The sequence below is a fragment of the Cryptococcus neoformans genome, chromosome 3 (genome assembly GCF_000149385.1).
Source record: "Cryptococcus neoformans var. neoformans B-3501A chromosome 3, whole genome shotgun sequence".
Taxonomy (NCBI): domain Eukaryota; kingdom Fungi; phylum Basidiomycota; class Tremellomycetes; order Tremellales; family Cryptococcaceae; genus Cryptococcus; species Cryptococcus deneoformans.
The window spans coordinates 36,646-61,153 of NC_009179.1; the positions used below are offsets into that span (position 1 = coordinate 36,646).

At 48.5% G+C, this 24,508-nt stretch overlaps 6 protein-coding genes across 7 annotated transcripts; 1 reads left to right on the forward strand and 5 right to left on the reverse strand.

Annotated features, from left to right (window-relative positions):
* Nucleotides 1–604: 604 nt before the first annotated feature.
* CNBC0120 (hypothetical protein) lies at nucleotides 605–3,932 on the reverse strand (the record flags this gene model as incomplete). Of its 2 annotated transcripts, XM_771425.1 has the most annotated exons (17): nucleotides 605–706; nucleotides 780–900; nucleotides 991–1,097; nucleotides 1,215–1,436; nucleotides 1,493–1,602; nucleotides 1,663–1,702; nucleotides 1,785–1,900; nucleotides 1,969–2,037; nucleotides 2,094–2,211; nucleotides 2,274–2,398; nucleotides 2,459–2,738; nucleotides 2,797–2,898; nucleotides 2,950–3,091; nucleotides 3,146–3,242; nucleotides 3,296–3,354; nucleotides 3,412–3,604; nucleotides 3,653–3,932. In XM_771425.1, 17 exons carry the CDS (start codon nucleotides 3,930–3,932, stop codon nucleotides 605–607), a joined length of 2,283 nt encoding a protein of 760 aa, XP_776518.1. The 2 variants fall into 2 exon arrangements, with proteins under 2 accessions (XP_776518.1, XP_776517.1); XM_771424.1 differs by having other exon boundaries at nucleotides 3,412–3,932.
* An 843-nt stretch (nucleotides 3,933–4,775) lies between these two features.
* CNBC0130 (hypothetical protein) lies at nucleotides 4,776–7,469 on the reverse strand (the record flags this gene model as incomplete). The annotated part of the gene is made up of 6 exons (XM_771426.1): nucleotides 4,776–5,186; nucleotides 5,252–6,477; nucleotides 6,556–6,761; nucleotides 6,852–7,089; nucleotides 7,159–7,222; nucleotides 7,278–7,469. The coding sequence occupies 6 exons, from the start codon at nucleotides 7,467–7,469 to the stop codon at nucleotides 4,776–4,778; spliced, it is 2,337 nt and encodes a 778-aa protein (XP_776519.1).
* A 1,049-nt stretch (nucleotides 7,470–8,518) lies between these two features.
* CNBC0140 (hypothetical protein) lies at nucleotides 8,519–11,373 on the reverse strand (the record flags this gene model as incomplete). Its single annotated transcript, XM_771427.1, has 6 exons — nucleotides 8,519–9,181; nucleotides 9,279–10,447; nucleotides 10,503–10,636; nucleotides 10,694–11,025; nucleotides 11,082–11,249; nucleotides 11,311–11,373. The coding sequence occupies 6 exons, from the start codon at nucleotides 11,371–11,373 to the stop codon at nucleotides 8,519–8,521; spliced, it is 2,529 nt and encodes an 842-aa protein (XP_776520.1).
* Nucleotides 11,374–13,132: 1,759 nt separating this feature from the next.
* CNBC0150 (hypothetical protein) lies at nucleotides 13,133–14,833 on the reverse strand (the record flags this gene model as incomplete). Its single annotated transcript, XM_771428.1, has 5 exons — nucleotides 13,133–13,283; nucleotides 13,363–13,605; nucleotides 13,662–14,272; nucleotides 14,327–14,756; nucleotides 14,799–14,833. The coding sequence occupies 5 exons, from the start codon at nucleotides 14,831–14,833 to the stop codon at nucleotides 13,133–13,135; spliced, it is 1,470 nt and encodes a 489-aa protein (XP_776521.1).
* Nucleotides 14,834–15,087: 254 nt separating this feature from the next.
* CNBC0160 (hypothetical protein) lies at nucleotides 15,088–20,060 on the forward strand (the record flags this gene model as incomplete). Its single annotated transcript, XM_771429.1, has 5 exons — nucleotides 15,088–15,526; nucleotides 15,568–15,974; nucleotides 16,028–16,375; nucleotides 16,431–19,211; nucleotides 19,269–20,060. 5 exons carry the CDS (start codon nucleotides 15,088–15,090, stop codon nucleotides 20,058–20,060), a joined length of 4,767 nt encoding a protein of 1,588 aa, XP_776522.1.
* Nucleotides 20,061–22,090: 2,030 nt separating this feature from the next.
* Nucleotides 22,091–24,331, reverse strand: CNBC0170 (hypothetical protein; the record flags this gene model as incomplete). The annotated part of the gene is made up of 4 exons (XM_771430.1): nucleotides 22,091–22,915; nucleotides 22,964–23,647; nucleotides 23,686–23,850; nucleotides 23,912–24,331. 4 exons carry the CDS (start codon nucleotides 24,329–24,331, stop codon nucleotides 22,091–22,093), a joined length of 2,094 nt encoding a protein of 697 aa, XP_776523.1.
* Between the last annotated feature and the right edge of the window lie 177 nt (nucleotides 24,332–24,508).

The following is a 24,508-nucleotide window of genomic DNA, read 5'->3' on the forward strand; positions in this document are numbered from 1 at the left end:
CACCTCCCCCTCCATCCCAGCCTACTCCCCAACGGGCCACCTATTGAGACGAAGAGTCAAGTGTGAAGAGACAATCGTACCTGGGTGTGGGTGTAGTGTTGTTTATTGGAAGATTGTGGAGTAGCGGAAGTGTTGAACGTTGAACGAAAGGAGTGAGACCCGATGCGAGAGAACAAAAGGGGCGTGGCGTGAGGGGTGAAGGGTGAAGGATGATATATCAGCATTATTATACTTCTCATTACACACTTGTAAATATAAACATGAATCATTTGCTTTGTCGATCTTCCTTCGTCCAACTTGAATCATTATTCATTCTTTCAGACTCCCAACAGTATGAATGTTTCAGAAGCTGGGGATATGCGGGCGGAGTTGTCGTCATCATAGTCAAGGAAGCCATCAGGGACTGAAAATCCTCGTACCTCATCACCAAAATGTATTGCATATCATAGAGTTCGTCATGCTTCGTGGTTAATACAGGATGATCGTAAGCTGTATTGTACTGCTATTAAACTGGTATGAATATCATTTTTATCTCTCCAAACACGAACCACACAACAAGGTACCAAGGCGGGTAAGAAAAGCGTACAAAAGCGTACAAGGAGCATTATGACGGATCCCATCTCGCAAAGATGCTCGTCCCATAACCCATACTCTCCACTTCTCTCATGGCATTACTCAAATCCCGATGGAAATGACTTGGGCCGACCTTCAATTGTATTATTAACACGCGTCCGCATTATACAGGATGGAGATATATTGAAATTTGAAATTGAACTCACAATATCTGTGATACCCGCAATACCAAACGCATTCACCTGCCCCGGTCTTAAATGTGCGAAATGCACGCCTACGCCTCGCTCGTGGTACGCTTTCGTGAGTTCGTATAAGATTTGCGTGGCTCTATACGGTATAGACCAGAGATCAGTTAACTGCTAGAGAGGAACTTGACGGATCCGAACGGCGGAAGGAAGGGAATGGGAAACTACTCACGACGCGTCAATCTGCTCGACATCGCCCATGTGTAAAATGAGAGCTTTGGCAGATTCCCTCCTTGGTTCATCACTTGGATGACTCTTATCCATTCCATATAACTCCAACTACAAATTTCCGTTGTCATTAGCTTTGATCTAGATTTCTGCTCCTGTGCAGTAAACTTTGACGTCCGTCGTAAGAGGAAGGGGGAAGGGATAACGCCTAAACACAGAACGACTCACCCTCCTTAACCGCTCTTTCAACTGCCCCGTATTCGCAAAACTCAGATTCTCTCTGATCCTCACCACCAACACCCCCGGAATCTCTTCCTGTGCTGATTCATCCTCATCGATAGGTACCCATTCATTTGTGCCCGGTACGCGGCCGATGATTTTGATACGCGGTTGGGAGGTGGACTGGATGACGAGAATGAGGGAGAAGACGACGGATGCTACGAGGCCGAGCTGTGGATGGTTGGCAGCGGGAATTGGAAACGGAGAGGGATAAAAAGGGGACATACCTCGATGGAGAAACACAGCGTGAGGAAAAAGGTCCCTACCATCTGCAAGAAATCTGTCCAAGCTCCCATTCTCCAGAAATATAGAATTTCGTGCGGTGCTTCATTCAAAACTAGAACACACCCCCTCATCAGTGCGACTCCATTTATATATTCATTACAAAAGAACTTACTGGCGTAGACAACCACGGTGACGATTGCTGCTAAAACCGCCTATAAAACATATACACCCACATAGTCAGTGCGAGAAGGCCAGGACCTTCTGCTTGAGCGCAGAAACGAAAATTGGACGCACCTTGGGGAGGTAGTAGAGATAAGGTAAAAGGAAAAAGATGGAAAAAATCATGCAGATACTGGTAATTATACTTGCCATCTGGGTACGACTGCCAATTTGGCCGTTTAGACGAGATCCTGAAATATACACGATTGTATCAGCCAAGCAACCTTAGGGGAATGGTGCAAGGCACTTAGAGACTGACGCGTAATGGAACCGAAAACTGGGATTGCTCCAGTTCCTACGATAGACGAGCCGACGAGATTTGAAGCGCCTGAAAGGGAATACATCAATCAAAATTGCAAATGTGTCAGCTGAAAGACGACTCACCCAAGGCGACCAACTCCCTATTCGGCGACACGGCGTACCCGTACTTTGCCGCATTCTCTCGAGCTGCAACGATAGAGTCTACGACACCCACTACCGAGCTGACGAATGCTGTTGGAAGCTGCAAAAGCGCATCCTCGTTTGAGCGGGAGCTTGGATTGACAGGGATAAATGATTGCTTACGGTAAAATTGAAATACTTCATTGTCTTTTTGTATATAGGCCATCCGAAAGGAAGGCTCGACCCGCCCTTGATTTTGCCCAATACTTCAACTCCCATGTCATCCCACTTCAGTACATTTGTTAGAACTATCCAAAGGCTTATCAACAAGGGTCCCATTCACACAACACAACGAAACGTAAACTCACCCGTAGTCCCAACAACCAAAATCAAAATCTCCGGCACATATCTCACCCACTTCCCTCCAGGCGTTTGCGCAATCTTCTGCTTGGTTACTCTAACGACGATGAGGAAGCCTAAACTGATAAAACTCAAAAGTGCAGTGGGTACGTTGATGGAATGTATGTTGTTAATTGTGAAGAAAAGTTTGGAGAGAGGGCGTGTTGGGGGTTCTTGAGAGGGGTCAGTAGGCTGGGCGAGGAGGGCGGTAAGGCCGAGCATAGGGACGAGTTGTTCGATGAAGATAATCTGCAAGGCTCATATGTCAATGACTATGATGATGGTGGATTGTAAACGGGATGCTTACGACGGCGACGGCGGTGATAAACCCACGGAGTAAAGCCCGTGATAAAACGACGTCAAGAAAACCAAGACGGAGAAGGCCGAGAACACTGGTAATAACGCCGATCTACAAGGATTGGTCAACATCTTGCGCGTAAGAAATGGATTTTAGACAGACTTGGAGGGTAGTGATGAGAGCGATAGCTGCTGCTTCAGCTTCTGGGTGTGCTGGCCTACTGTGAGGGTCACCATACACCGCTTCTTGGATCATCTGGCCGATCAAAAGAGAGAGAGCCGCCTCTGGGCCAATCGATAATTGCCTGATAGGTCCTGATCAGGAAGACTAAGTGTGAAAATTAATAACAGAGACGTACCGGCATGTTCCAAGGGCGCCATATATCAGGGCTGGTATTGCTGTTGACCAGAGACCAGCGACCGGTGTTAACCGTGCAAGGCCGCTAGCGTATGACATTGCCTTTTTACTTTCGAGTCAGTCTTTGCTACCTTATCGAAGGAGGTTTTACTTGCTTGCGGTATCAACAAACATGCTACAGATACGCCAGCGACGAGGTCACCAGAAAACCTACAATGTCATGTATCAGCGCGCTTGCCATTTCGAAATACAGAGTGTAAAATTCACAAAGACCAATTGTATTTTGGTAACCAATCCGTCACCGGGACGTAATATTTTGATCTCTGCTTGATCCTTTTTGCGTAAGCCATCGTTATGCTCGCCCTCTTCTGTGGCGATCTGGCATCTCCTAATTCTCCACTCTCGCTCAATATTATTGACGCATTGTTCAGCTTGACCACCCGGTTCCGGGCTTCTGCTTCTGCTACCTGATCAAGACTTGCTGTAAAATTCCGTCTTGGTGTCCTACCTTCATGACTGGGTAGTTCCGTCAAGAGCGGTGTTGATTCATTTGCAGTCGTGTTGAGACTGGTGCCAGACATGGTTGTTTTACCGAACAGCACATCGGACAAATTGCGTGCGATCCTCGAGTTTGTGCCGGTGTTTGGATTGTGGCTTGTCGATGGTAGTGTGTCAGAGTCGGAAGTAGAAGTGGTGAAAGTCAGATGGTCATCTCGCATGGAAGATGGGCTCGCCATTCTGGATATACAGTTGAAGATTATAAGAGAAAAGAAGAAATAACTTGGCATCTTGTTTTCCCTTGAAACGATGTCATGCGTCGTCGCAAAAGACCGGTCGTTATCTCATACGGACATCACCGCTAATCGCTAGTAAAAAAAACACTAAACTGTATTCATTCAAGGGAGTCTGAGTCAGCCACACAGAAATGAGGCATTGAAGTGCATAATCCATGCTTGAAGGGGAGCAGTGCATATAGTCTAATAAGGGGTTATTGATGAAATCTCAAGTATGGGGAATGATAGGCCAGGCAAAAAATGACAACAAAGGAAAGAGCTGGTAATTAGTGATGTTGAGCTTTTTCGGCCACGCTGCTATTATCATCGTGGCATCGGCTATCATCTGCGATGGATGGCCATTATTAAAGACTATGTGGTGACTACTCACTCTCAAATCCATCCTTGCACTTCCAGCAGCTGCTGAACCTCTCTTTGCCTTCCAAAATCCTAACAAAAAGTCCTCACTGTATTATAGCGTAGTAGTAAACCAGATTCTATCCTCCTGGCTCCTCCAGTAGAAGTCTAGAAATACTACTTACGCATTATTAAGGCTTCACGCGGCGTTCAATACATGATACAAACATGCATGAAAGAGAAGAAATGATCGCCATGAGAATGATATGATACGATATGATGATAATAGTATATTAATACCAGGGAGGAAAGGAAGAAACTGAGTAGATATCAGAAAACCAGATAACCAAAAGGAGTGGAAGAAAAGGAGAACCAACAAAATCCATCTCCAAAACATCTATGCACGACGACATGTACAATGAATGCACGGCAAGAGATCGCTCACCGCTTATCTTCTTCGTGCGCCGTACATATCCGCTTGTGCTCCACTTTTTCTTAAGTTCAGGACTGACTACCAGATCCAGAGGCGGTCAAAGATGAAGACTCCCCTATATCACCCTCTTCCTCATCTTCCCTCCTCTGCTCCTCCGCCTCCAAGCCCGCCAGTTGCACGCGAGACGGCGAGGTCACTTTCTCAAGCTGCTCCACAATCCTCGAAGTTTTGACCAATTGCGCATGACTCCTTCGTCCTCTAAGTGCTTGATCTCTGCTCGCGGCATTTATGCTTGCGTATAGTCGGTGACTGCTGAAACTACTTCCAGATTGGGATGGCTCTTGAGATTGATGGGATTGGTGAGATTGAAGGGAAGGGGAGTGAGAAGAGGATGAGTCAAAACGGGAATTATGGATGGATGCTGCTTCGGAAGAGTAAGAGGGAGCGAGGGACGTCTGAGTTGGCGAGATATTTTGAAACTGTCAGCGGATTGTATGGCATCAGCTTATGGTCCGGTTTGGATCGAGAAAAGTCTTGAACTTACGACGTATGTGGGTTTTAGAGGTTCACCAAACTCCCCAACTCGACTTCTACTCACCATCTCTCTTCTCAAGCTTGTTTCATCAATAATCGGCTGATCAGGGTGATCTTCCTCTCCCTCACCCTCGACACCAGTCGCTCTCGACCCAGCATTTTCCTGGGCAGTCATTGCAAAAAGTATAGCACTACTGTCGGTGACATTGTTGGACATCGTCCTAGGTGAGGGCGACGCCGCCAATTTGAAGGGACTCGGGTCGTGCGAAGCAGAGAAAACTCTGGTAACAGGAATACGATGAGAATTGGTAGAAAACGGTGAACGATGGGATTGAGAAGAGGTGGTACCGAGGTCATGAGAAGCCATCGTAGGCGTTGCAGGGTGTGAGCCGAAAGCAGAGACAGAAGCGTGCTTGTATTCGCAGGCATCACGATGAAGAGGTGAACCAGGAGGGGGAGTGGTATCGCGGTATAGTGCAGAGTTGGCCGAATAAAAGCTGCCCGAACTGGTGGCTCGACTATCGGTGGGCGGTATACCTTCTCGGTCCTCATTAGTCGACGTCCCCCCGTCCTTGTACAGCCCTACACCAGGCGGAATCGGGAACCTCATCCTCTCTTTTGAAATATGAGGTCGCAATGCAGTACGACAACCAAATTCGACAACATCCATATCCCTTTCGGACAAATGTCTACTTCCAGGTGTTTCCGGTACGGAGACACTGAACGTCATTGACGGACGCCCCTCGTGCTGAGGCGTGGCAACTTCTTCCCGGACCAAGCATTGAGTATTTACCCTTTTCGACTCAACAGTGGACGGTCGACTAAGAGAGTTTGAAAAGGGAACCTCATCTCGAGAACCATGAGAACTGTGCGTTTGCAAGGGTACTTTATAAAACAGTTGATCATCATCCAGTACTCTCTCATACTTCTGGCCATTACCACTCGATTTAGTTCCGATCGTCGTCCCATCCTTACCCCGGCCAATACCGACAGCGCCGGCAGCAGCCAATGCTACCGCTTTGCCAGCACCAAGACCCTTTTCCAAGGTATTTCCACTCGTACGTCTGCTAGTACCAGACCCTCCAGAGCTGTTGGAGGTTTGACTAGCCCAACCTAGCCCTATGCTCAGGCGTTGAAAAAGGGATTGATTCTGCTGGACCAGCTCCCTAATCTCAGCATCGTTTTCCACGCCGGTCGATACACTTGACGATTTGCGATGGTGCTGAGCTACAAAGCCTGGCAACAGGGCGGATTTCTCGTTGTGTGAACGAAGGTTGGGAATTGTGATCGTGGGGGGAGGAGTGCGCTTCTTACGAGGTGTAGCTGGCAATGATGCCCACAGTTTGGGTTTAAAAAGCCACGATAAGAAACCTTTGTCAGGATCAGAGCGTTTACGGTTGTAGATACACAGGAGAAAGAGGAAGACAAGGAGTGCAATTCCGACAGGTATGAGAGCGGCGAGAAGAGGAGCCAGTATGTTATGATGAATATTCGGAGTGCTTGAAGAAGTGGGGATGAAACTAGAAGTGGTAATAGATTGGGCATCTGAAGTTGTTGGTTGTGGCATAGACGTCGACGTAGAAAATGTATTTTCAGAAGGACCCACTGACGATGTAGGTGGTATAAGAGATACGGAGGATATCGTGGAGCCTGACGAAGACTGTGAGTGGGTCCTGAAGCTCGAAGCTCGAGAATCTGGAGTTGATGAAGACACAACGTTTGTGGTTTGGATAGTTTGCTCTCCCGAAATAGACTCTGACAATGATGTTGGCATTGAAATACCAGACGTTGAACGCGTTGATCCACCATAGATCCATCCAGGTACCAGAGGTATGGAGGGTCCGTAATCTGCAAGGAAAATCCAATCAACATCTTGAAATCAGCCTCTTGTGCTGGCGGGCTGCCCTCTAAACTTACAAGTTAACGGTAAATCAGCTACGCTTCCAGTTGTTATCGATACTCCATCGATGGTCGTGACATACTTAAACGAGACGTTAGAATTGCTACTTAACTCATGCAGAATTATGAGAGCTTACGGTAACATAGGTCATCCAATCTGGAAGTACCTGCCCATCCGGAGCTGTCATCCTCCTCTCCTTTAACTCTTGCTTCAACGCCATAGTATTTCTTCCAGTCCCATCTCCCAATAATGTTGTTGGTTGTTGAACATCCTGGATCGGGGCATTATCAAATGTGCGATCGAGCCGTTCTCGTCTATGTGTGAGCATATCTGTTTGTTTCACTCAGTATGGCTGCTTCTTCAACCAAGATATCTTGATATGGATCGCAGATATGGATAATGGAAATACAAAGAGTCATGGAATGCGAGGGATACGTATGATCGCTCAACTCGGAGAGTCCGGGAGCACGAAAAGGGGGCGAGTCACTCAACATTGAACACATCCTCTTCGGGCCATTATAACCATCAAATTATGAGTTTGTTGACGGGTGCAAACCGTCCTTTTCCAGCGGCCATTATCTCGTCTCATAGACATATTTCCGGGAATTACCATAGCGTATATATCGATGATTGTTGTGACGGATCGAGGTGAAGTGTAACATATATGAGAAAAGCAGAGCGGTGGGTGACAGGAATCTCATCAGGAGTCGATCATTCCTCCGCTCAGTCACTCATTTTAGTTTATTGCGGCAATCGTGGCAATCGTCTCTTTTCTTTTGTCGTCACAAGTAGAGCACTGGCGGGCATTGCCGATGTTACTGAGATAACGGAACTCCTTCGTTGAAGATTCATAAGTACATAGCTGAATTTTCCCATGCCTGTATGCTAATGGAGGATTGATCCAACAGATGGTGCATTGTTAGAGCTTCTTGATAGATGGGAGGAAACAGTCAAATAGATAATTCTCCTGGAGTGGTCCCATTTAGGTTGTCGGTCGCTAATTATAATTACTCGGTGAACGTTGTCGTCGATAACATTAATTTAAGGTCCACTGTGTTTGGCTGTGAACTGCCAGCTACGAATTATTGTCAAATAGACGTATCGAGAAAGGAGGTATTACATGCCCAGATGGATGTATGGAATAGATCGAGCCATGTTACACCAGTAAAGAAGAAAAGTATCAAGATAAATAATGAAGTAACAAATGCTTACAAATACTGAAACCAGCACGAGAAAGAAAAAGAAACATAGAAAAACGAAGGAAGGCTCGTAACAGTCAATAATGCTGATGCAAAGGCCAAAGAAAATGAACAAGAACATCAATGCTAGATTATATAAAGACCCACGCCACATGCCATGATAGGCCTTATTCCCGTTTCAACGAACCTGTCGTACAACCCGCGATGTCACCGCCGAATCACTTCTCCCAGTCCTCTTCATCCCATTCTTCGGCACGAGCCTTTCCATCCTCTCTTCCAAAATACCTTCCATCCCTTGTCTCGCTCCTGAAGAGCTGTCTCCAGCCTCAGAACCAGAACCAGTACCATCGACGTCCATCGCATCATCATCCGATACCTGTGAAGCGGGCGAAAAACTCCTTCCGCGCAGGTCCCCCTGACCACCCTCCAATGAGTCGAGATCTGAAGATGAGGAGATACCGAACGGGGAGGGAGAGGCTGAGCGGGATTGGCAGGGAGAGGCGGAAGCAGAAGCTGAGGCGGCAGATGTAGAGTCCACGATTGAGGAGCTGGGAAGGGATGGGGTTGAGGGGACAGAAGGGTCAGGTAAGATAGATTCGTACGAAGGTATAGACATGCTGTAATCGCTTCTGTCAGGTTCAGAGAGCGGGAGAATATTTTGCAATTCGGATTCGGATTCGGGGGCGGTATAGAGAGGAAGTGGGTCACATTCCCTCAAATCGCCATTCTCGTGGAAGAGCTGGATATACGATGGGAGGGTGGCCGAGCGATGCTCACCAGCGGGGTTGGGCATGGTAGTGGGGCATGTGGAGAATCGGATCGGTGTGGAAAGGAGGACAACCTGATATCAAAAGCAAGCGTGCATCAGCAACGATCGATACTGAATGGTATAGACCGGGGGAAGGAAAGCGATCGGCGAAAAAGTAAGTTGGACTTACAGCATTTTCGCTACTACCCGCATTCCGACAAACAACCCTAATCTTCAAAGCATGCTTGATCCTCAAAAATGGCGAATTAATCTCCGGCTGAGGCTTGGATCCCATCTCGCTAGCTTCCGTAGGCATCGGCAGGACTACGTTCACTTTCCTCCACCTATCCGTCAACCCCAGTCCGTCATTCGCAAAGAAGAAATTTCTCTGGTTCCCATCTTCAGATAAAAGGCATGAACGAGTCCTCGTCTCCTTGAATGGACGTTCTTCAAAGCCAAAACCGTTATTCGCATAAGCGGAGGGTGGGGAGATTAGCTTGTGCTGAGATGAATGTCGAGAGGGTTGGGCCTCAGGGATGGGGAAGGTGGATTTAAATGATTTGGATGGTGTAGAGCTCAACCACTCGGTTTCTTCAACTTCCATCCCAAGCTCAATCATATGCGTTAGAGGTTCCTCCTTCTCCTTATTGCCCTTGCTGTCTGATCTTTCCATCAACACGGACTCGAGCCGACTCATATCACCATCTTCCTCAACAGCAGTGCTTGTTACTTCAGCCTCGGATTGGAGACTAGACTTGGCAATGATGATCGCATCCCGCCTCGCCCTGATTCTCAAGCTAACTTTCAGACTCTTCTCTTCGCCGTTGACATCCACAAACTCGGGTACGGTCACCACACATTCAATCGGGCTTGTACTATCAGCTTCAGGACGAAGGGTGTAATGTCTTTCAGACACTTCAGGCAAGGTCGAGCCAATGGGCGGATGGAGACGATGACGACGGATAGTGAACGGTTGCCACTTGCTCACATTTTTCTTGGAAGACGATGGGAGAAGAGTCGAATTGGAGAAGATTGATTCAAAAGCTGAACGAGGCTTGGATTTGATAAGCCCACGAGGCTCGGGGACTACCCCTATTGAACCAGCGGAACTTGGAGAAACAGAAACAGGCTCGGTCCATCCGATGATTGCTTCTACGACACACCCGTACCCTGTGAATGTCATATCGTTGTCGTACGATGACGGCAGCCAACCAGGTAACCGCAAGTCAAAGGGCAACGCGAGTTGTAACCGAGAATAAGGGTTAGGGTTAGAGGTGTCGGACGACGGGATTAAGAGCGGTGTTGAAGGTGAGGCTAATTGGAGTGTGCAAGAGTAGAGGCGCATCGGCGTATATCGGCCTTGTGCAACTGTCAGCTTAGTTACTGTTGACCGACTGAATCGCGGAAAACTTACCTGCATCATCGTAAAACTCGCTTTTTCCCTCCATGAATAACCTTAACTCCTTCACTTCTCTTGATCTACCCCCCAGAGCTGCAGGAAGCGCGGGAAGTGATAATTGAATATGTCCAGGGGCGGAGTATGACGATCTGTGAAATAGAAGATGGTTAGCTGGTACATTAGGTAGGTGACGATCCAAGACTTACCCAGTATTGGCGCAACCGATCATATCCATAATTCCATTATTTTCCCAAAGCACTTGAAGATCCGCATGAAGGTAATTTGTGTGTGACGGGAAAACCATGTTGGGAACGGAAGAGTGAGGAGTGGTAGATGGGCGGATAATCTTGTTGGATTTGTTGCGGACCAAAGGGGGAGCTAGCTTGTACGATCCGCTGATAGACTGAGCGAAGCTGTTGTGTTTGCAGCTTGCTGGAGTTGAAGGCTTGAGAATTAGGGCAGAGGCGGAGTAGAGTGGTGGTGCGGAAGTGCGGGAGAGTAATGCTGAAGGTGTGGATGGCAACAATGGAGTGTTGCGCTAGCGGGAAGTTGGATATTAGTGGATGAAGGTTGGCAACTATGGAGACACCTTACAGTACTGTCCTGGATTTGTTCGTTGCCTGGAAGTAACTCTCGATCCAGTGAGATATGGGAGTTGGAAGAGGTATAACCTAGATAGCTCGAAAGACGAGAGGATGGGGATGGGGCGGAAGTACGAGATAATAAAGGCGTCGACGGAGGCGATGAGGCGAAAGTAGTGCGCTGGCAAGAAGTTCAAAGGCAGGTCAGTGGAAGGACACTTTCAACTGGAAGGATGACTTACAGTGTGTGAAGGGGAACAATCTGAAGGAGGAGTAGAAGAGACAGCTGGGCGAAAAGGAGTCATAACAGGTAGCTATGGCTTTATATGTGCGGTCAATATAAAGCGGGAAGCGCTCAACTCGGAAAGGTGGGCGGGAAGTCGCGTGTTACTGTTTAGAATGGATGAACGATGTCGAGGTCGTTTTGTCGATTTGCTTCTCGGTGTGTGAGAGGATATGCGAGGGTGTGTAGACTAAGACGAGGTCGTGTGGGCTGTAAACCCGTAAGGCGAAAGATCGGAAACAATGTGCGGAAGGAAGTAGCGAGTGGGAAAACGGTTTGTTTGAGGGATAACGTTGTTGAGTTAATGTATATATGTGTGCAATTCATCCCTTGGCGCACTCTGGAGGAGAACAAGAGGAGGGAATGATGGTGATTGTGGAGTGAAGCACAAAGAGAAGGTGTGGCCGGAAGAACAATAGATATTATTTCTGTGCCTTGCGTGCTTGGGTATAGTGACGGCCGGATAACGAGTTTCGGATCACGCCCCCGTAAGCCATGCACACATCATCGCTGACAAGACGATCAATAAATGCTGCGCGCTGGGTCAGATTCTGGCCAATTCTGGCGGCAGAAAGGCCGACGGACAGAAGAAGCAACAAGCAGAATATACACACAAACGCACATTGTCTTCTGAATGTGGCCACACAAGAGGATGAGTTGATGTCATAGGAGGAATTTGTTTTGATGGGCTGATGGCTGATGCTGACGGCTTGCTGGTGTTTAAGCCAGACAAGGGAGGGACGACCAGTAATTGAGACCCTGTTGTTCTATTGTCAAGGTCCGTGCGTTAGTCACCTGCGAAAGGAGATCAGGCGAGAGTCGAGAGTCGTTATTGTCTTTCGCCGGACGCCCAAGAACGAAGCCCGAGAGAATGCGGCAGAAGCTTTATGGATGGGAGATAGGCACGGACACATGCCTGGATGGATGGATACTTTTTTCGTAGAGTTTGTAGGGTGTAAAAACAATATGGCGAGCAGAATGAGAAAATAGAGAACAATAAGACGCATGGCCAGTTTCGTGCTACCGGAGAGTGGAGGTGAAGGTGGAGGTAGGTGGTTTCGTACTTAACCGCCTATCGTATTATTCCGAGTCCCTTCATTCCAAATTTCTCTCAACTTACCGTCGGACCCTGCGTCGGACACTCCTGCATAAGGTCGGACATTGTAACCCGCCTTTTTCAATATGATCCTTAAATTGTTGTAGTCTCAGGTCCATTGCGCACTATGTTGCATCCAAAGAAGAAAGGAAGAGAGAAAGGACGATAATAAGAAGAAATGTCTGCGCTAGCGTAAGTAGTAGGCAATCAAAGACGACCTGGCTGGGGGCGTGTTGCTGGCTTATTTTAGAGTTCTCGTTTAGATAATTCTAATGTCAGTTGTCGCCCTGTGATGTTCACATGTGTAGACATCGCGTAATGCAGGGGAAACTTGGCGGACATGGAGGGACTTGGAGAGGAGACTTACGGCGGATCCGACGAGATGCTGTTGCGATAGTTGCTATATACGACTATCTTCTCCCGCCAAAGATACTCCTTTCAAATCTGTACAAAAGTATCTAATCACCAGTATAGCCCATGTCCATTGCCATGCATCCAGATTCCAATGTCAAATTCAATGCGGGATATTTTTCTAATCGTCCATATCATATTCACATGCACATGCTTTTCCCTCCTCCATCCATTTTTCAGACACTTCTACGCTCTATACGCTCACTGCCCATCGCCGACGTCTCTAAATCTTCACTTCTTGTTTCTCTCAAGCGCCATGCACAAGGCATATCGTTTACTCCCACATTTCGGTGTGAGAAACGACAGGCTCAAGCTTCCTGGAGACAGGAGCATGGAGGGAAGTGTGGGAAGGAACACCCTCGACACGGTGGAAGCCGTTAAGGTTCTTGTGGCATGTAATCTGGAAGACAGACGCAGATCCTTGCCTAATCAAATTTATTCTGTGTCAGCTCCTGTCCCCTCACGCCCCAACAACAAGGATTCAAAAAGGGACCTATATCTTACCTAGAAGAGATAACAGAGTAAGCCAAGAAGAAGGCCCAGATCCTGTACCACCTCTCGCCATACTTGGCAACACACTTGTCCTTGTTGCTCAACCAGTTTTGGTACCATCGGTGAAGAGTAGCAGAGTAGTGTACACCGAGGACATCGATGGATTTAATCTCAAAGTTGGCGTGTTCGAGTTGGGAGACGACCCAGTTGAGAGCGCAAGAAGCGTCGGCGCCGGGGAAGACATACTTGTTCATGCTACAGAGTAAATGTTAGCAAGGTAAATTGGGAGGGAAAGGCAAAAGAATACACACAACAAACCCCAGACGAGATCCTCAAACTGCCAGCAAGTACGGATACCAGCAACTTGGAAGACCATAACACCATCGTCGGCCAAGAGATCATAGACCTCTTTCAAAAACTTGCTGTACCTCCTAATTCCAACGTGCTCCGCCATCTCAAGACAAGTAATCTTGTTGTAGTAACCAGGCGCCTGGGGGATATCACGGTAGTCCATGCACAAAATCCTTCCCCTCTCTTCGGGCACACCATTCTCCCTCAAACGCTGAGTACCGAAGGCAGCCTGGTTTCGAGCAAGGGTCACACCAGTCACATCGACATTGTAGTTTTTGCCGGCAAACGCGGCAAGGGTACCCCATCCACAGCCAATGTCCAACATACGGTCACCTTCCTTCAGGTCTAGTTTCTCACACACAAGTCGGAGCTTGTTGTCCTGGAGTTCTTCAAGAGTTTCCTGGCGGCTAATATCGGTCATGACACCTCCAGTGTAAATCATACGAGGACCGAGGAACCAAGAGTAAAAGTCATCGCCTCGATCGTAGTGGTCACGAACTTGGTCTTCGTCTTGGGCTTGAGAGTGGAAGATGACGTCTGGAATAAGCTTCGTGAAAACATATTTGAACAACTAAAGGCGAGGGTGTTAGGTTGGGATAACAAAGTGCACGAAGACCCGACTGACCTCGGGGGTAAATTCAAAAGTAGCCCAGTCGTGCCTGTACTCCATGACATCCAAGACATCACCTTTAAAGTCAACTTTCTTGTCAAAGTACGCGTCGTGGAAAATCTGCATAGGAATCTTCCTGTCCTTGTACTTTTCCTCCAGTTCCTTATCCTTGAAGTCGAGATAGTGGCTGATGGGTTTACCAGGAAGCTGGACCTTTTCATTCACTCTCTTTCCGAATTTGGATTTAAGAGTCCAGTAAGCGACAGCGATGGGGACACCGAGGAGGATGACAAGGAACCAGTAGGTTTTCCAGCCATTGGGCAAAGGAAGGAGACGTTGGATGATCCATGGGCCAAAGATAATGGAAGCCGCGAGCTCGTAGTTGGAGAAGGATGCGCAGCCCTCAGCGGGAAGAGGGGGGTTCGCGATGGCGGGGTAGGAAGTGCTGTAGAGCAGTTAGGATAATGTGTTGTGAGTGCAGACTCACGTCCTGAAGCCGACTGGCTGTTTTTCCTCGGCCATAATGATTGAAGTATGAAGAAGAGATTCCACGGAATTGAAATGTTTTGAGTTCTTGGTGGCTGGGCGCGCCGGAGATCTAGCATTAGAAATAATAATGGCACGACGAGGAGATCTATATATTCTGAGTTGACACGTCATGCTACATCTTCCACGTCATCATTTTTTACTACAGAGAGCCATAAACAACGTCTCAAGTTCACATCATTGATCGTCCACCATCTCTAACTTTGCATACACGACTGCATCACACCAACATGCCGCCAAAGAAGAAGGCGGGAAGGCTTACAAAGAGCCAGTCAGCTACTAGGGAAGAGGCGACCAGAAAAACGGGTCGGCCTCGCAAGGCCCGCGAGCTGTCAGACGGAGCGGGAACAGCCAGATCCAATGTCGATCCTCGGGCAGCCACAGCACTAGACAAAGCGTTCCGAGATAATAGATCAGTAACCTTTGACCCCACCTCGGACGAATATGCTCCTCAGAGAAAGGCATCAAGGCAGAAGAACGCGAGGCATTTGATACGATCATCATTGACAGGGTCAACCGTATTGACCATGACAGTCCTGGATCGAGTTGAGATTTTGGCGAATGTGGCCGGTGATTGTCTCCTGACCCTCTTGATGAATGGGTATCCACCAAGGAATAGGAGAGATAGTGCAGTGGATGAAGGAAAACTGGCGTGGGATGGGCTTCATGGTGAGCAATATTGCATGGTTCTTGTGACTGACTTGAGACAGCCCTCAAACAATCATACATCTTCTCGCCTTATTCTCCTCCCTTCCCTCTCCCCGAAGACGTCCTTTCATCTCTCTCCCCCACTACTTCGGCCTCACTTCGACAGAACCCTCTAGCGCTCAACCGAGCTGTTTACTTGTCGAACCTCGCAACATTCGTCTGGCTCATCCTCCGCCCAGACGAAGCGGGGGATATCATGGCCCCTCTTGACGTCGATGAAGGAAACGACAAAAGGATCACAAGGAGTCGACAAGGAATCAATACGGAAAGAGAGATTATTAAGGGAAGAGTGAGAAGAAGGAACGCGTTGATGGTTGCAGCTTGGAAGAAGTACTGGACGGCTATCATTCCAAAAGGACAACATGGGAAGGAAATTACTCTTCGGCTCTGGCTAGATCTCGTCACTCAGGTATGTGCCACGTGCCTTTTATTTAGTACATCGTATCGCTGATTAGGTTTTAGATCGACATTACATACCGTTTACAAACCATCACTTCCTCCACCGAATCTGAGTTTCTCCCCCAGATTGATGAAGTGCTCCATGATGATATGTTCTCCACCTCTTCCATCTCCCGCTTCGGCCTCCCTTCTGACCAGGATACGTCAAATAGTGAAGGTGACGAAGATGAGGAGGATCACAAGCTCTACCTGCATGATTTATGGGGTGATCTTTGTGTAGAAAGAGAGGAGGAGTTGCCGAAACTGGAGCTGGAAGAAGCCAGGACGGCTTATCCATGGGAAGATTTTCAAAGAGGGATGCTGAGGTTTGTAAAGGACGAAGTATTGGGTGAAAGCGGGGAAGAGTCGTTGGTGAGTCGGCCACAAACGGGGTTACCTGGCAACAATAGCTGACAATTTTGCTTAGCTCACGCCGGGACGACGGGGTGTGTTAGCAGGTACCCAAACTCAAATGAATCAACCTGCGAGCGAAAGTGAACTTGACAGTGAGCGCGAGGAAAGCCCTGAACCATCTCAAATGACAGCCCAAGCTCCCAACTCGCCTCTCCGCTCATTTGCTGCTCGGCTGGCACGAGATAATCCAAATGCAGGCGACGACCCCATCGACTTTGATCTCCTTGATGAAATAGCTCGTGAGCTAGCCGCCGAGGAATCAAACGAAGCCGATGCTGCATTTCCCCCCATTCATGGCGACCGCAACGGTAATGGCAATGGCGAAAATAACAATAACCGCAACTCTCCAGAGACTTCATCCACATGGGCAATCAACGAATCTACCCCGGTTCCTTCCCGTCCATCCTCTTCACGTCCTCTATCCCATGAAAACCAAAGCACGAAGGTGAAGGGAAACGAGAGAAGCCCTCTAAATCTGTTTGGCAAGAGGTTGAAAAAGAGTGGCTTTGAGTGGAATAAACGACAGGAAGGGGCAGAGAGGATCGAGTGGGAGAGCCAGAACCAGAGCCAGAGTCAGGCGTCTACTCCGCGTGCATCGCGGCAAGCTCAAGAGGAGATTGGAAAAGCGACTCAAGAGCAATCTGAAGGGACCCAAAAAGGGATTGAGCGGACTCTATACGAAGCGTATGACCCTTCTGATCTCTTTCCCGACGCTCGTCAATTCCAGCCTACCAATGCTCGACCAGACGAGGCGAATGAAGATAAAGGTTATTTGGAGGAAGACGTTTTGCTTGATTCTCGCCAGCTTAATCGTCCTCAGCAGCCTGTTGGAGAAGAGGAAGAGGACTATCAAGAGGATATTATGCTTGATGCAAGGCAGTTGGCCGCCAAGCAAGAAATGGAAGATGGAGAAGAGGGATACGAGGAAGATAAAGATCTCATGCCCGACCCTAGGCAATTTGCTAGAGCGACCCGTTCTCAATCGAAGGGAACTGAGAAGGCTGATACTCATGCTGGAATGAAGACTGATGAGGCCGAGAAGAAAATTGCGGAAGAAGAAGAGGAAAATGAGGAAGGAGAGGAAGGGCATGATTATAACGAATTGCTTGGTAGCCTTGAAGGGAGCCCGACAAGTACACAACCAGAACTGCCGGCGCAAACCCCCGCAAGAGATGGGGACTTCGTTTTCCATCCCATCCCTGATTTCCCGTTTGACGATCTACCACCCCAAGCGGAGATGGACGATTATGATGTTGAGGACGTCGCCAGAGCCGAGAGGGAGGCGGAATTAGAGGCTGAGAATGCTTGGAAGGGTTCTGATGACGATGGTGATGATATAGATATTGGCGTCGAGCGGCGCGGGATGCCAGAAGAGGAGGAAAAGGAAGAGGATGCGGAAGAGGAAGAGGAAAAGGAGGAGGAAGAGGAAGAGGAGGAGGAGGAGGAAGAGGAAGAGGAGGAGGAAGAGGAGGAGGAGGAAGAAGAGGAGGAGGAGGAAGAAGAGGAGGAGGAGGAAGAAGAGCCTACTCCCAAAGGGAAACGACCTTACTCCTCTGCTTTTGCCTCCATTTCATCTTCCGAGGACGACGCTGATCGTCAGCGTATACTCTTTCGTCGTCGAAAATCCTCTGGAACATTGGCGTCGCAGAAGAAACCGACACAGTCACAGTCCTTGCAGACCGCTCTCTTCTCTCCCCCTACCTCGCCTGACCGTTTCCCTCCGAATCGTCAAGCTTCTGCCGGACCTGGGCCCTCTACCATACATAACCGTCATGCTGCCGCCCAACCTTCATCTTCGACCCAATCACTGGTCCTTGAAAACGATGAAAACTCTTTCCAGAGGGAAGATGACAGTGACGTTGCCGCCACAATCATCGATGAGAGAGATCCATTCCTTGTCGACGAGGACGGCAACCCTTTAACCCCGAGCGAGGAGTTCACTCTTCCGGAAGATAGGAATAAACAATACGTATTCTTCGAATCAAGTTTGCATGGTCAAACGTCGCAGAAAGGCTCGAGGTATATCCGCCTCAGCGGTCCTCGCAGATGGACTAAAGAAGAAGAACTCTTACTGTGGCGTACTGTACAACGTGTCCCTGCTACGCAAGTTTACCCCCTCCGAGTTGTTTGGTACCTCCACGGTGACGGTGGGCGGCTTAGCGAGAAATTGAAATGGTTCAGTGTGCAACATATGAAAGATAAGATGCGGACGACAGTAACGAGGAGACTTAGGGCGGGCGAGCGCGTAGAAGGGAATGCGAGAGCTTGGGCGCCGCTAGGAAGTAAGGAGAAGGAGGATTGGGATGACGAACAATGGGATCGGATGCATGGCAGGGCGTTGCTGGCGGTTCAGTTGGAGAGACAGGAGTTTGAGAAAAGAAAGGAAGCGACACGATTAAGGGAGGAAGAGAGAGAGAGAAGGAAGGAAGAGAAGAAGAGGAATGAAGAGGAGAAAAGGAGAGAGAAGGAAAGGAAATTGCAAGATGAGAAGAGGCTGTTACAAGAGGACAAGAGGAAACGGGAAGAGGAACGGAAAAAGAAGAGGGAGGAGGAAAAGCGAAGGAGAGAGGAAGAGAAACAAAGGAAAAAAGAAGAGAGGGAGAAGAAAGCGAAAACTAAGAAGGGTAAGGGGAGGCAACATAGCGCAAGTGAAGATAAAGAGAGTGAAGAAAATGAGAATGAAGAGCCGCAGGAAGAGCAGCAGGAAGAGCCGCAGGAAGAGCCACAGGAAGAGCAGCAGGAAGAGCCGCAGGAGGAAATGGATGAATTGGAATCAAGTGTCGACGGATCCGATGTAAGATGTCCTGTCATATGTTTGTGGAAGAACCATCCGCTGATAGTGTTCATTTAGGGGAACGAATCTTCCTCAAGTCCCCCGCTTTCCAAACGTCGAGCTACCCGAGCGAAGCCCTCCAATGACAACCCCGGGCGCAACACCGAGAAGCGTTCAAAAGCCCAAAAGGGCTCTGACGCTGCTGCTACCACACGGTCATCCTCTCATACGAATGCAAAGGGGCCGTCATCGCGGTCGAAGAGGTTGATGATGGAAGCAAGGAAGAGTCATGCGGCTGCCAATTCGTCGGAGGAGGAGGACGACGCTCTCGAGAATGAAGCTGAGCAAAGTACTTCTCAGCCTCCGGCTCGGTCAGCTCATTTCAAGACTACAGCTGCTCGGAAAACAGCCGGTCAACCGGTCAAACAAAGCCAAGGAGCAGTGACTGTACGAGCTGCTCGTAAAACTACTAGCAGTGCAGATGGTGGCACCCGCCGACCCGTCAACTCAACCCATACCTCTAGGTGCTTTTCACCATCCAATACTACGAATCAATCCACCGCGAAACGTACTCAGTCTGATCAGGAGGATAACCTCACTACGGAGAAGGGGGGAAGGTCAGAGCATGGGTCAGAATCAGAGATTGATGAATTGCAGCAAGAGCTCGAATTGGAGTTGGATTCGGAATCGGAGGTTTCCCCTCCAGAGTCGAAAGAAGAGATGGTGGAGGAGGATACCATTCATCCGCTTCTAGCACAGGGCTCGCATGCGACTGCGGGTTGGCCTGTACAGATCGACTCTAGCGCTCAGGCCACCCATGTCTCCGGTACCCAGTATACAGATGATGCGGAGCAGGCCGAAAGGCAATGAGCAGGTAAGGCGGGATGTTGGTTTGAAGGTGCGGAAGATTGAGGCGAAGTGCGAGAAGATACAATGTTTCCTTAGTTCACTTAATGTCACAATGTCCGGGTTATTATGTTTATGTTATGGATATTGGGTTTTGAATGGCTGCCGGTCTGAGATATTATACTATATGACCTGATTAGGAACAGCGCACTGCCAGACTGGACGTTGTCGCTGACGTATGTACATCTGCTTTTGTTGATTTCGCGCACATTCCGTGTCTAGGTTCACATCTTCGATTTTGTCCACGTTGATAGTATACATTTCACTGCACTTTCACGCGTAAACGGGGTATCTGGGGGGACAGGATACGCTGCATCGCCTTCTCAAGGGAATGATCAAGGTTAAGGCTATGACCATGCGTCTGTAAATTTTGGGAGCTGCAAAATATGCGTCAGTCACGTTTTCGGGTCTTTCATTACTTAGTTTATAGTGCTGACCGAATCAATAGAGATAAGGATTGGCTCCTTACAACCATGTCGGTTGTCGGACATGGAGTCTCCACCGTCATTCTCACACCAGACGGAAAGTCTCGACCCAAAGGATCAAGCTTATAGAAAAGTAAAACAGGACACCGTGGTGGTGGAAAGATTCGTTAACTGAGTGAGATGCTTCCATTTTATCAGCGAGATGTGTTGGCTAATCAAAAGCTCATGTGTGATAACGAAAATAGGATTCCATGGGCAATGGGATGTCTCTCGCAAAATGGCCACGGTCGTTCCTCTGAGATTTGCGACCCTTAATCCATACCAGGATAGTTGGATTAAGTTAGGCGTTTGCGCTGGAACGGTCGAACAGAACCAATGAGGTCACCTTCTCCAACATTTCCAGTGACTCTAGAGTCAATGGATGTATCGAGAGACGCCTTCTGACACTACCTTTTCGACGGTTCCATCGTTCTTATCGCAACGTTCTCTTCAATTAGGGAACTCTAGATAACCTTCCAGAAGATGAGTTTCAGTCTTCCATCGCTTGCGTTCAGCGATCCAGGCTTCAGATCACAACCACACAACCCGTGCTGCCAGACCTTCCAGGAGCCAACAAAAGAGTCTAATGCCACCGTCGTTGCACTACCCAACATTATTATGACATACCATCGTTGTCTAATGCAATGATCCAGACCTAAATACTTTCAGTCCAGTGCTGGTATTAGGATGGGCCGCAAACACAGACTTTAACCTCTGCAAGTCGCCCCATGAAGTTCTAAGCTATGTTGCAAAATATGCTTCGAAATCGGAAAGAATTCGGTCTTCGTGCAGGTGAATGACCATCCTCCCTCTCGAAACACAGTGTCAGTTGAGTTTCGTCCTATTTGTCACATCAGCTCACAAGGACGACATGGAACTTGACGCTTGTATGGCAACTAGGAGGGCCCTGACTTGCATCAAGTATCTGGAGACGAAGTTTGAGACGAAGTTTGACCTGTCAGACTTCGTGTTCCAGATGGGCTTGATACTTGAGAAGATGCTCCAGAAGAGCGGCTAAGAGGATCTGCTTATGGTTCGGCTACTTGAGCCCATTCATGGGAGGCGTTTCATATGAATTCAGTAATAGTCGACTCTGGATTGTACTTGTACTTGTACAGTGGTGTCCGCTCAACCTGAAGATGATATTAATTGTTTAAACATCCTTTATCCTATTTACATATAATAGGCAAAAGAAACCAGACCAAAAAGAAAGACGAATACTCCCTAGAATCCAGTCCAGGCTATATAGGTTCTAGCTCCTACAGATTCTAGCTTTGTTTCGCAATTGAAGCAATCTAAGCTGCTTGTTGCTTTGCAAGAAGGTGAGAAAAAAGGTGATAGAAAACAAATTAGGAAAAATGTACGATTCAAATTGCTTGTTGAGAAATTGTAAAATAAAATAATGGAGAAGGATTAAACGAAAAAGACGAAAAAAGAGGTGTGAAAATAATTAAACGCTGTATGATTTAGTTCGTCCTTCATCGTTCCCTTCCATATGCAAAATGAACACACTCATTCTTCACCCCATGTTTAAACATGAGAAGCAGCAACCAGCTCCTCAGCATTGGCAATGACTTCCTCCACACTCATTTCCTGCTTATTATATTTCAAATTCAACACATCTCCAACTTCATCACATGCCCTGAGGACCATGTCCATATCATTTTTCGTGTGACTCGCCGAGAGACAGAATCTGACTCTGGAAGTGATGAGTGGGGTCGCGGGATAGGCCACGACCACGACGACGATGGGTGTCTTGTCGGGGCCGATACGCTCGAGCATCATACGAGAAAAGTAACCCATCTTACCGGGCTGGAAGATAAGAAGAGGAATGATGGGTGAATCCCGATTACCGTAGACGATGAAGCCCAGTTTGCGAAGACCAGAAGCGAGGTACCGGGAGTTGAAAGCGATACGGCGGAGACGTTCGCGGCCCTCGGTTCCGTTGAGTAAGTGAGGAGGGAGGGTGAGCCAAGGGGGGAGGAGGGAAGATGGGGCGGGGCCGTACACTGCTGGACGGGATGCGATGGACCATGTCTCGGACTTGTCGTCCTCTGTGGGAGGGGCAGCCAGGGGAGGGGCAATGCCCATGATAGAACCCATAGAAGCGATGATCTGGGTGAGAACGGCAGGAGATACGGATTCAGCGTACGCGGTAGCGTGTGATCGGACACGGAGACGGTCGACGAGTTCCTTGCTACCCGCGATGTAACCACCGGCAGCACCGAACGATTTTGTGACGGTACCCATCAAGACGTCGACTTCACGGGGGTCGATACCGAAATAGTCACAAACACCTCGACCGTTGGGGCCCATCGCACCGATAGAGTGAGCTTCATCGACATACAAATAGAACTGACATATGTCAGCGTGAATGATCTCATACGAACAGTAATGACTCACCTTGTAACGCTTCTTGAGCTCAATCAATCTGGGAAGATCAACCAAACTACCCTCCATTGAGAATAATCCTTCGACAATAACCAATATCTTCTTCCACGGCCTGTGAGTCCTGGGTTGGCCTTGTGAAATGACTTCCCTCAACAAGTTCTCAAGCACATCCATATTGTTGTGCTTGTACCATCTCATCGAAGCCCCACTCATTCTCACACCGGCACGGATAGAAGCGTGGTTGAATTCGTCGGAAATCACAAGACAGCCTTTACCAACCAACGCAGGGATCGTAGTCGAGTTGGTGGCATAACCCATCGAAACGACCATGGACGCTTCAACACCGAGAAACTTGGCGACGAGTTTCTCACATTGTAAGTGAAGGTCGGTAGTAGAAGCTTCATGTCTGGCACCGGCACTGGCAACACCGTATCGCTTAATGGCCATTTCGACAGCATCGGCGCAGCCACCTGTAGAAGAGGCGAAACCGAGATAGTTATAAGAGGAAACGTTCAAAGCGCGCGTTGTAGTACCAGTCAATTGAAAAGTGTTGTTCTGGTCGGTGGAGGAACGATCGTAGCAGACAATGGTTCGACCGGGGACACCGGTGGTAGGTCGCGCGAAACAGTCGTCGAGACGTTTCTTTAATCGACGGGTGTAGAAAGAGTCGAAGTCGGAGTTGAGCGCGGCGTAGCCCTGTACATGTTAGCCACGTAAACGAGACAAGGACTTACGTTCTGGGGCATCAAATGAGCGTATGAGGCTGGTGTAAACTTTTTACCGAAGAAGTCTCGAATGTGACCGATAATGATAAGCAGGATGTAACTCAAGTATGTACTTAGTAACACAGTGTAGGATGGTCTGGCATCGTCGGCATGAATCACTTCGTTGGGATTCCACTGATATCGTTAACCCAAAATCTTTCATTACAAGTCGTGCTACGCGCTCGGCGGTACTTACCTGACTGGTCCACCGCCAATTGGGATTGTTACAATGTCCAAACTCGCTATGCTTTATTGTAGTCTTTATTTGGATGAATGGCTTCTCCAAATAATTCTCATATACCTTTGCAATCTCCTCTTCGGTCATGTCCTTTGAATGTGTACCAGAGATAACACTCGAGGCATAGCTGCTTACTGTCGACAAATCCGAGAGCTCTTCCTCTGGCGAATCTGGCGTCGCTGCGACTGAATGGGCTGGTCGTGTGAGCACGCTGAGGAGAGAGGACCGGGCTGAGAGGTTTTCGTGGGTAGGTGGAGTAGGCGATGAAGAGCGAAGGGAGATGCTGGGAAACAAAGGGCGCGAAGGCGGAGAGGAGATGTTGGGGGGAGTAGATGTACCCGATTGGGGCCTTGCTGAGCGTCTGGTGGTGCGGCCCATTATCTCTGTCGTAAGAGGAGGGTAGGAAATTCGCCCTGCTCGCGGAGGTAAGAAATCTTACGCGACAGTTGACGCGACTAGCGGGAAGGAAGGAAGAACGGGTAGCGGTGGCGACTGGCCAGTTACGCTGGTGGGAAGCAAGAAGGAAGATGTAGGAAGACAGGTAGTAGAAGCTTC